This window comes from Scomber scombrus, chromosome 15, assembly GCF_963691925.1.
Source record: "Scomber scombrus chromosome 15, fScoSco1.1, whole genome shotgun sequence".
NCBI classification, from domain to species: Eukaryota; Metazoa; Chordata; class Actinopteri; order Scombriformes; family Scombridae; genus Scomber; species Scomber scombrus.
The window spans coordinates 23846130-23858331 of NC_084984.1; the positions used below are offsets into that span (position 1 = coordinate 23846130).

General features: G+C 39.5%; 1 protein-coding gene across 1 annotated transcript in view; it reads left to right on the forward strand.

The window, feature by feature from the left end:
- npy8ar (neuropeptide Y receptor Y8a) overlaps positions 1-10749 on the forward strand; it is a 14857-nt gene extending 4108 nt beyond the window's left edge. Inside the window, exons 2-4 of the mRNA XM_062434961.1 lie at positions 1-86; positions 7746-7892; positions 10299-10749. The exon at positions 1-86 is cut by the window's left edge and continues 156 nt beyond it. Of these exons, the coding sequence (XP_062290945.1) occupies positions 1-86; positions 7746-7892; positions 10299-10749 (684 nt within the window). The remainder of the gene's footprint in view (positions 87-7745; positions 7893-10298) is intronic.
- Positions 10750-12202: the final 1453 nt, after the last annotated feature.

Genomic DNA, 12202 nt, shown 5'->3' on the forward strand with positions numbered 1-12202 from the left:
TGCTTCATCTCTCTGCCTTTCCTCTCCTTCAACATCCTCACCAATGATCCCTTCCAGAACATCAGCCTGCCCGCCAACCCGTTCAGGTGAGATCATGGTGCTTTTCCACTATACAGTTCTAGCACTACTGACTACCATCAGGGATAGTACCTGGTACCTGGTGCTTTTTTAGTATCTGCTCTGCCGAGGTTCCAAGCGAGCCAAGCCGATACTAAATGTGACGTCAACAGACTGCCGGCCTCTGATTGGTCAGAGAGTCACTGGAAGAGTCATGAGCCATCCCACACAAGAATCAAACCCAGCATTTTTAACCCTCCTGTTGTCCTCCCGGGTCAAATTGACCCCCATCTTTTCCTTCCTTCCTTCCTTCCTTCCTTCCTTCCTTCCTTCCTTCCTTCCTTCCTTCCTTCCTTCCTTCCTTCCTTCTTTCCTTCCTTCCTTCCTTCCTCACTTTCTTTAATTTTTCCTTCCTTCTTCCTATGCTCCCTCCTCCTTCCATACTTCTTTCCTCACTTCCTTCCTTCCTTCCTTCCTTCCTTCCTTCCTTCCTTCCTTCCTTCCTTCCTTCCTTCCTCTGTCCTTCTTTCCTTCCTTCCTCTTACTGTGGTTTCTTCCATTTTTCCATATTAAAAAGGTTTTTTTGGGGAGTTTTTGTTCCTCATTGAAATCGATGGAGTGAGGACAGAGGATGCTGTAAAGCCTCCTGAGGCTAATTTGGGATTTGTTGTTGTCCAAGTTATACAAATAAAAATTGATCTGACTGCTCAAATTTAGAAATTTAGAGTCTGTAAGTGCAACAGACCGTTTGAAGTAGTTTACCATGTGATCCATCAGAAAGCTCTTTGACCTGTCAGTAAACGAAGCTAGTAGCGAGCAAAGCCGAGCTGATTGGATAATCCCAACGTGACAGAAACTTGGATGTTAATTTGGGGTTTATATCAGAGATCAAATTACTAACAAACATCAGACTGTTTGCCAACTTTGTAAAAAGCAACTTTACACTGATCAATCCCGGCAGCAGGATGTGGACTAATATATTACTGCACATGACAATTCACCCAAAAAATGTCCATGTGGTTTAGTTTAAATTTAAAGGGGTTAAAATGTGAAAATAAACGTATGAATAACATGCACACATTCTTTTTTTGTGGACCCAGCATCAAATCTTTTAATCCATTTTGAGAGAATATATTAGAGCATTATGGCAAAAATGTCTAAGTGGTGTAACCATAAAAACTTTGTACCAAATAATTCAACTTGCTTAAAAACAGTATATTCTCAATAAAACACCATATCAACTAGTTTGGCATGATCTTACATTATAACTTTTTATATTAAATAAAGGTAATGGAATACAATTGTTCTACATATTACATTTCATCTGGGGAAGCATGGAGATCAGGAAGCTGACTGCTTTCTTTCTTTCTTTCTTTCTTTCTTTCTTTCTTTCTTTCTTTCTTTCTTTCTTTCTTTCTTTCTTTCTTCCTCCTTTCTTTCTCTTCTCCCTTGTTTTTCTTTCTTTATTTCTTGGATAAAATATGTAATATTTTTCATTCTTTTGTGGTTACACCATTTGACATTTTCAGGAGCATTCAGTCTTACTTTTGGTAAAAAAAAAAGGTGCAAATATCATTTCAAATGATATAAAACCAACAAAAATACTAAATGTACATTTTAACAAACCTGATGCTGCTTTTAAAACTAGTTTTAACAGATTTTTGAATTACTCATCTTGCCAAAACGTATTTGTCACTGACCCTGGTTTCATGTCAGTCACTGGATAAATGTAGTTAAGCTCCAGATCATTGCGTCACACACTAATATCTCTGACACGTTACTGTAACCGGTTGTCTTCAAACCAATTCAAATAAATTACTTATTAGTTTGAATTCGTTGTAACTTGACATTTTGAAAAAGCGACGTTCCTCTGCCTTCAGTTTAAAATCAAACCCTTTGCCTTGTTCAGTTAACCACACTTTCTTTTCTTTTTTATCTAATGAAGATTGATATGTGCGTCAGTACATGTACACGTTTGAATTTGATTAAGTCAGATCCTGTAATGTGATAATTAAGGAGTTTTATCCATAAATATCATTCACACATCACTGAGTGTCACTCAGGGATTCACAGTTTTACAAACCCGTCAACAAGTTTCCAACAACAACATGTTGCAGCGTGTCGCATCTTTTCACTTCATTAAATATGTTTATTAGTCTTCACAGAGCGGCAGGAGGGACGGCAATGTTTCATCTACAGTCTGTGACTTATACACACCTACATCTCAGCTTCATTTACTTCATTAAGTATTTAACCCTCCTGTTGTCCTCTAGTCAAGAAAGGAAGGGAGGAAGAAGGAAGGAAGGAAGGAAGGAAGGAAGGGAGGAAGAAGGAAGGATGGAAGGGAGGAAGAAGGAAGGAAAGGAGGAAGGAAGGGAGGAAGAAGGAAGGAAAGGAGGAAGGGAGGGAGGAATGAAGGGAGGAAGGAAGAGGGAAGGAAAGGAAGGAGGGAAGGAAGGAAAGGAGGGAGGAAGGAAAGGAAGGAAGGAAGGAGGAAGGAAAGGAGGGAGGAAGGGAGGAAGGAAGAAGGAAGGAAAGGAAGGGGGATGGAGGAAGGACAGACAGGAGGAAGGAAGGGAGGAAAGAAGGAACAGTCAAAACAGACTTCGATGGAGCATTAAACATTTATGCAGGGAATCAATGTTTGTTTTTGTTGGGGGTTTTTCTTTTAGGGAGGGCTAAGAAAGGTCTTGTTTTGCAATTTATTCGTGTTTTTTGTAGTTTTTTTTTTCTGAAGTCAGTTTGACCCGGGAGGACGACACGAAGGTTAAATCTCTCATCACAGCAACAGGATATAGTCCGGATCTAACAGCAAACTGATGATAGATTACTCACAGAGTCCGAGTTAATGCATTCAGATTGTTTGGAATAAAGTCTGACTTATACATCGGTCAGCAGATATTATTAACCTATCACAGATATATCAGTATCAGTGTTTATGTTGTCTGATAAGTGCCGATGTCTTTATTGATCCCCTTTGGGAGAAATTCAAATTGGAACATCAGTGCATTGGAAAAAAGCAACGTGAAGGTGAAAGTGTACTAACAATAGAATCAACAATAAATAAAATAAATATACAGTAAACTGGAAATAAATATATGTGGGATTTACATAGTGAGGTAAAGAAAATACACTCATGCATACTGTACAGAGTGAGTGGAGTGTGTATATATATATGTATATGTTTTATATATAGTTCTAATTATTAAATTCTCAGTGTAATTCACTTTTTCAGTCCACTGATGTCGTTTTATACAGTAAAGTTTATTATTAAACTGTTCAATATTACATCCTTCATTACATATCTTTGTGTTTAATAACCACATTTGAGGGATCACCACACTAATTGTTGTTTATGTATATATTCTGTAAGATTATTGGCCGATATATTGATATCAGAACTTTTTTACTCCCTAATATCCATAAAATCCAGTATCAGGCCTTAGTTTACAAATCAGTGTTTACAACGAGCTCCATCGAATGTGTCGAGACGTTTTTATTGTTATGAAAAGAGTCAAAACTCTTCTTAATCTAAAGCAGGACCAGTAAAACCATTACATAATAACCTATAAATAATATCTAATATACACATAATACATATTATAACTTTACTATAATAAACCATCTAGGGTTACCCTGATAAGAGGTAATCTGAATCAGTCAGTTATCTCAAGTTAGAAGATCAGAAGTTGATTGGGAATGAGGAGTGAAAATAAGAGAGAATAATGGTTTGTTTTATAGAAAACCTAGATTTCCAGTAATCCAGTGGGCTTGATTAGATTAGAGTATATATAAATCATGTCAAGTTAATTATCACAGAGGATTTATTGTTTCACTGCCTGCAGTCACATCTAAATAATTGGCTTTATTGAACTCATGTAAGCATAATATCTATAATAACTAAATAAAGCAAAAAACACATTTACTGTAGTCATTTAGTCTCATTTAACCTTCGTGTCGTCTTCTCGGGTCAAATTGACCCCGTCTGTTTTGACTGTTCCTTCTTTCCTCCCTTCCTTCCTTCCTTCATTCCTTCTTTCCTTCCGTCTGTCCTTCTTCCCTCCCTCCTTCTCTCTTTCTTTCCTTCCTCTCTCTTTCCTCCCTTCCTTCCTTCCTTTCCTTCCCTTCCTCTCTTCCTTTTTTCCTCCTTCCCTCCTTCTCTCTTTCTTTCCTCCCCCTAGCTTCCTTCCTTCCTTCCTTCCTTCCTCCGATCCTCTTTTCCTTTACCCTCCTTCCCTCCTCTCTTTCTTTCCTCCCTCCTTTCGTCCTTCCTTCCTCTCTCCTTTCCTTCCTTCTTCTTTCTTCCTTTCCGTTCTTCCTTCCTCCCTCCTTTCCTTCCTTCTTCCTTCCTCTTTTCCTTCCTTCTTCCTCTTTTCCTTCCTTCCTCCCTCTTTTCCTTCCTTCTTTCTCCCTTCCTCCCTCTTTTCCTTCCTTCTTCCTCCCTTCCTTCCTTCCTTCCTCCCTCTTTTCCTCCCTTCTTCCTTCCTTCCTCCCTCTTTTCCTTCCTTCTTCCTTCCTTCCTCCCTCTTTTCCTTCCTTCTTCCTTTCTTCCTTCCTTCCTTCCTCCATCTTTTCCTTCCTTCTTCCTCCTTTTCTTCCTTCCCTTCCTCCCTCTTTTCCTTCCTTCTTTCTCCCTTCCTCCCTCTTTTCCTTCCTTCCTCCCTCATTTCCTCCCTTCTTCCCCCCTTCCTTCCTCCCTCTTTTCCTTCCTTCTTCCTTCCTTCCTCCCTCTTTTCCTTCCTTCTTCCTTTCTTCCATCCTTCCTTCCTCCCTCCTTTCCTTCTTTCTTCCTCCCTTCCTTCCTTGACTCGAGGACAACAGGAGGGTTAATATACAGAACTTAACATAAAGTAATGACAAATGTGACTAAACCATCAACAGTATATTTCAGATGATGTATATTTATATTTTTAATATAAGAACAAACATTTCCTCTGCGTCTTTGCTCAGTTTCAAGCAAAAAAAAAGTAGCAGAGTGCAGCTTTCTTTGAAGTTCTGCTTATTTGAGCAGAGAAGATGTTTCTATTGTTGTTTTCTTAAGCTGGGAGAGTGTTAATAAAGTTTTTGGGAAGATGTCAGTACAGCTTAATTCACAATTTACATTTCCCCTCTTTTTTTGGGGCCGTTTTAGTGTAGAGCGAGCGCGGCCTCGTTGTTATAATAATAAGCAGAGTGATAAAGTAAAGTTAATATTCCTCCAGCATCAACAAGGCAGACAGATTACAAGCCAATGCCAAACAAGAAGAAACGGTTCCACTTTAAATGAGGAAAAAAAAGAAAAAAAAAAGAACATAATTATGAGATTAGCAGAGTCACACTGTAACACAGCCAACAGCAACGTGTATGTGTGTGTGTGTGTGTGTGTGTGTGTGTTAAAGCTGTTTTAACCCTCCTGTTGTTCCCCAGTCAAGGAAGGAAGGGAGGAAGAAGGAAGGAAAGGAGGGGGGAAGGATGGAAAGAAGGGAGGAAGAAGGAAGGAAAGGAGGAAGAAGGAAGAAAGGAAGAAAGGGGGATGGAGGAAGGAAAGAAGGAAGGGAGGAAAGAGAGAGGAAGGAAATAAAGAGAGAAGGAGGGAGGAAGGAATGGAAGGAAAAAGGGAAGGAAAGAAGGAGGGAGGGAAGAAGGAAGGACAGAAGGAAGGAAGAAAGGGGGATGGAGGAAGGAAAGAAGGAAAGGAGGAAGGAAAGAACAGTCAAAACAGTTGGATTATTATCTCATTTAATTTCACGATGATGTTTGCTGCTGGTGGTCTGTTGTTTCTTCTCATATACTGTATAACATTGTGTGTGTGTGTGTGTGTGTGTGTGTGTGTGTGTGTGTGTGTGCGTGTGTGTGTGTGTGTGTGTGTGTGTGTGTGTGTGCGTGCGTGTGTGTATGTGTGTGTGTGTGTGTGTGTGTGTGTTTCAGTAGTAAAAAACTACTTCAAAGTCATTTCTGTGGTCAGGAAAACACAGTGACACGAGCAGGAGTGTGTGTGGTAATTGTATGTTTAGTGTATTATTATCCGCCTGCTTTGAGAGTTAATCTCTGTGGAGCTTTTTCCTCTTCATCAATCCTGCATCTTCAATTTTCAATCATCATACGGAGTCTTTGCGCTTCGCTGCAGCTGATTGGAGGCGTTTCGCTGCTCTCTGACTGACATTTGTCTTGCTGTGGCGCGTTCGAGTCCTGTGGGAAAACTCGTCTTCAGAGTCGGCTGTGTGGGATAATTGGAGAAGATGCCGACTTCACATGGAAGTTTATATTATTATAACATACAATACAAAACAAATACATTACACACACTTCAAAACAAGGAAAACAAATCAAACAGCAAACAAATATATAAGGAAGGAGAGGTTGGCATCAATAAATAAAGCAAGAGGCTTCATCAATACATATCCCCATTTTTATTTAATTTAATTATTTATCTATTTTTCCTTCAGTCTGTCTCCAACAGAAGATCAAGAGGAAACAATACCATTTACACACATTTCAGTATTGTGTATTTAGTACACACAAAGTAGGACTCGCATGTAATTTGTAACAACTTCATGTAAAGAACATAAAATGACATGTTTTGGGGGGGGTTTAAACTTCTTCTTTTTTTTTTGTTTTTCGGTGCAAATGAGATAATAATTGAGTGCTAAAAGTTGATAAAGTGAACAAATCGGACTGTGACCGCCAACCGTCTGCACAGCACTTTAACTGGACAGAGGAAGATGTTCAACAGCAGGTTGAAGACGTCGTTTGTCCCCATCTAGATTTATGACATCTGTAGGAGAGGAATGACTGAATGTATGACCTGACTTAATATGGGCTACTGGACGCCTTAATAAAGTATCTATCTATCTATCTATCTATCTATCTATCTATCTATCTATCTATCTATCTATCTATCTATCTATCTATCCATCCATCCATCCATCCATCCATCCATCCATCCATCCATCCATCCATCTATCTATCTATCTATCTATCTATCTATCTATCTATCTATCTATCTATCTATCTATCTATCTATCTATCTATCTATCTATCTATCTATCTATCTATCTATCTATCTATCTATCTATCTATCTATCTATCCCACAATGGGGAAATGTGCATTATCACAACAGCAAGTGGACAGTAAAAGAATATAAGAGCAGCAATTTTTTTAAAAAGAATAGAGAACAATAAATACTAAGTACAAAAAAAAACTATAAGAACAATAATAGTAAGAAAAATATGTAGTAAAATAGTCGTGACATTATTGACATTATTTACAGTTACAGAGTAATATCGGTATTGACTGGTTATATACCAGATATTCTTATTGCACTGATTAAACTGAAATAAATTATTTATCTATTTATCTTAATGAATCTGATGAAATAATAATTTTTTTTAGGGTTACAAATGACTTCTTTAAAAACAACATTTTAACATTTCATAATCTTTTCGGGTCATTTTGACCTCAATCATCAAGCTGAAAGTTGAACGAAGCAAAGCAGAACAAAATGTTCATAATTTGTTATTTTAGATGCTGATCATTTTAATGTGATTGAATGAAACGTGTGTGTGTGTGTGTGAATAGTTGAATGATTGCATGTATTGTAAAGCACTTTGATTGATCGGAGGACTAGAGAGACGTCATTTATCATGCTGTTATTCACTTTTCCTTCTCAATAAATCTTGTGTCTTGTTTTGTCGGTTTTGTGCATCAGGGACCATTTGATCTGCATGGAGCTGTGGCCGTCAGATAAGCATCGTCTGGCCTACACCACCTCGCTGCTGCTCTTCCAGTACTGCCTCCCTCTGCTGCTGGTGCTGCTCTGCTACCTGAGGATCTTCCTACGCCTGAGACGACGCAGGTTGGTACTCGTCTCTCTCTCAAAGATGCTTTTGTCATCCAGAGAGTGGTGGAAAGGGGTTTAATTTCATCACTTTAAATCTAAGTTAAGTGTCTGTGAATATCCAGCTGCTGCAGTGCAGATGAGAGAAGATATGAGTGGATAAAAATGTTGGAATTACATCAGCATCAACACATCTGAGTCTCCTTTGATGTAAACTTTGTAAAAGTTGAAATACTTTACACCAAATTTGAGTTACTGATGTAATAGTAACATACTATTTAATAATTGTGACTTTCCATTAGTGTTTTTGTGTCAAATTGACCCCGTCTGTTTTGACTATTCTTTCTTTCTTTCCTCCCTTCCATCCTTCCTTCTTTCCTCCCTCCGTCCTACTTTCCTTCCCTCCCTCCTTCTCTCTTTCTTTCTTCCCCCCTACCTTCCTCCCTTCCTTCTTTCCTTCCTTCCTCCTACCTTCCTTCCTTCCCTCTTTCCTCTGTCCTTCCTTCCTTCCTTCCCTTCTTCCTCCCTTCCTCTTTTCCTTTCTCCCTCCCTCCCTCCTACCTTCCTCCCTTCCTTCTTTCCTCCGTCCTTCCTTCCTTCCTTTCCTTCCTCCCCTCCTTCCTTCTTTCCTCCCTCCCTCCTACCTTCCTTCCTTCTTTCCTTTCCTTCCTCCCTTCCTTCTTTCTTTTCCTCCCTTCCTTCCTCCCTCCTTTCCTTCCTTCTTCCTCCCTTTCTTCCTTGACTCGAGGACAACAGGAGGGTTAAGGCATGTCTAACTTTCCATCCATCTGGCAGAAAAGTGGATGTAAATCTATAATCTTTATCTCTCACTCCATTTAAACGAAGTGTAAAAACTGACAAGTGTGTAATTTCGCTGAGAGTGAGGGTCGACTTCAGGCTGATTTTCTTACTATAATCTCTATAAACCCTGTGTGTCCTCTGACTGTCCGCGCCGGTGAAATCCAGATGAAGGAAGATCTAAGTTCATATAAATGTTAATATTCTCATCTGAGCTTGTTAAGGAATAAACTTAACGAGCGTTTCGTCTCTCAGGCTACACACAGACTGACCTACATTACTGGTGAAGGTGACTGTGTGTGTGTGTGTTTGTGTGTGTGTGTGTGAGTGTGTGTGTGTGTGTGTGTGTGTGTGTGTGTGTGTGTGTGTGTGTGTGTGTGTGTGTGTGTGTGTGTGTGTGTGTGTATGATGTGTATCAGAGCTGCAAAATCTCGTCAATTAATCATTCAGACGAACAACAATCTAATCTGATAATCACTTTTAATCATTTTATAAGCAAAAAAAATGCCAAAACAGCAATTTCAGCTTTTCATATGTTTCAATTTCAATTTCATTCATATTGTACCAAATAACAACAGAATGAATCTCAAGGCACTATGTATAAGTGATGATTTATGGCTTTTCATTGTCGTATGTGACGGTAAACTGATCATCATCAATCAAAACAACATATATGAAAATGTCACCTTGACCCAATTATAACAGTCTGTAGCAATTAACTCATACATTGAGAAAATAATCTGCAGCTTAATTAATATAATGAAAATAATCATTAGTAGCAATCTTACTGTGTATAAGGGCCATTTTCAGTGTCCATGTGGTTTAGTCAAATTTAAAGGGTTAAAATGTGAAAATAAACGTATTAATAACTTACACATTCTTTTATTGTGGACCCAGCAAATTTCTGCTTTTAATCCATTTTGAGAGAATATATTAGAGGATTATGGCAAAAATGTCTAAGTGGTGTAACCATAAAAACTTTGTACCAAATAATTCAACTTGCTTAAAAACAGTAAATTCTCAATAAAACACCATATCAACTAGTTTGGCATGATCTTACATTATAACTTTTATATTAAATAAAGGTAATGGAATACAATTGTCCTAAATATTACATTTCATCTGGGGAAAGTCATTATTAGTATAAGTCCACTTAAATACACTGTAGGTGATAAAATATGTAATATCATTCTTTTGTGGTTACACCATTTGACATTTTCAGGAGCATCCAGTCTTACTTTTGGTAAAAAATGGTGCAAATGTCATTTCAAATGATATAAAACCAACAAAAATACTAAATGTACATTTTAACAAACCTGATGCTGCTTTTAAAACTAGTTTTTTTAACCAACGCTTTTTTGTCACTGACCCTTAAACACTCACTAATCACTTTAGTAGGAACACCTGAGAGAGAGAGAGAGAGAGAGAGAGAGAGAGAGAGAGCGAGAGCGAGAGCGAGAGAGAGAGAGAAAGAGAGAGAGAGAGAGAGTTTGTGCTTTTCTTTGTGTATAAGACGTTTTTTCGGTAACACTATCTATAATCACATTGTCCATAAGTGTGCCTGCGGATGGGTGTGATACTTCACAGTGGATTGTCTGACAGTAGGCTTCATGCTGTGCTGTGCAGGGACATGTTGGAGGGCAGCAGACGGACTCGTGGAGCTCAGAGGATTAACGTCATGCTGTTGGCCATCGTCATAGCCTTCGCTCTGTGCTGGCTGCCGCTCAACGTCTTCAACACGCTGTTTGACTGGCACCACCAGGCGCTCCCCGACTGCCAGCACGACGCTGTCTTCTCCGCTTGCCACCTGACAGCAATGGCCTCCACCTGCATCAACCCTGTGGTCTACGGCTTTCTCAACAGCAACTTCCAGCGGGAGCTTAAGGTGACGCTGCAGCGCTGCCAGTGCGGCGGCCGGGCAGCGGAGAGCTACGAGAGCTTCCCTCTGTCCACGGTGGGCAGCGAGGGAATGACCAAAGCCACGTCCCTCAACAGGATGGGATCAGTGTGCTCTCCTTCGCCCAGACCTGAGATCAGCTCAGCGATACCGGCTAAAACAATACCAGCTAATACTTAGAAAAATAACTCCCACCAAACTCTTTTCTGACAAGTGGCTGAAGGCAATCAGCTTGTGAGTGTCTGACAGCTGGAACAGTGTGTGCCAGACTGTCTGAGGCACCGAGCAAGTCAAATACTTCAACTTTACTTCATTTCCATAACTTTCCTGTCAGAGTAAAAAAAAAGGCTTATTCGCTGGTGGAGCCTGAAGTCAAAACACAAGACACAAAGACTTTGTAAAATGGACTCTGCAGAGGGACACAGAACGAGCGGCAGAGGAGCTGGTAGAGGTGACTGTTCGCTAAGCCCCCCCCCCCCCCAGGATATACACCTTATCACTGTGTTTACATTTGTACTAATACCCAGGTTATAATCAGATTTTTTGGGGGTATCCCGGTTGTGTTTTGTGCATGTAAACACCTCATCCTGGTTACAGAAATGTGAGAAATCAAGTACAGCTGCACACAGATGATTAGATGCTGTTTTAATCATTTAAACAGGGATAATCAGGTTTTTCTTATTCCATGTAAATGTCATATTCCAAAAATATGATTAAAACCAGGATACTAGTGCGCATGTAAACACCATAGACTGTATATAAGAAATGGACGTAGCATCCGTGACGTCACCCATTGGTTTGTGGACTGCTGCTCGGAAGCCAATAGTATCGGATCTGGGCAGCGCCATCTTGAAAATTTCAGGTGCATGCCGGGAAAAATAAAAACACGGATTCTACTTATATGGGCATCAGGAGGAGCATGAGGCGCCCTCATGAACCTGTGAACCAATCAACCTATGAATCACGACGTAGCCACGCCCTAATGCATACCCTGCTTTATCGTCAAATATAAAATCAGGGAGGCCAAAATTTCACAAATGAACATCATACTGCATTGAAGAAGGCTTTAAACTAGCGATTGAGACACATTTTGAAAACGTTTACTGAGGTAAGAAATCAAGTGAGAAGTTGGTGAATTCTCCATTTACTTGTGTAGAGACAGAAGTCCTTTTAACACCAAAACGGTCGCCCCCTGGTGGCCTTTTGATAGAATGCAGTTTTAAGTTACTTCCACGTTGGCCTCATTGCAGAGGACCGGAGCTCCCGCCTGGTAAACACACTCCTATAGGTGCGACATGAGAAAGAAGGAATTATTTCTGATTATAGAAGTAAAAAATCTTGAGTCACTTCTACAGGTTGGATCAATATGAAACTCTCCTGGTTGAATCATCAATGTCTTGATTCTTTGATTTAAGTTCGAGGGGTTTAGCGAACAGTCGATTGTTAACACTAACTGAAGATGTAAAGGAGAGAGAAAGATACTGCTGGTGTCAAAAACTGAGAAATAATGAACCTGACATAAGTTTGTAACAGTGGAAATGGAAACAGCTTGCACACGTACATGTTTTATATGTGACTTTCCACATGTAAATGATATCATAATGATAGTGAACGCTGTTGATAAGCATTACGC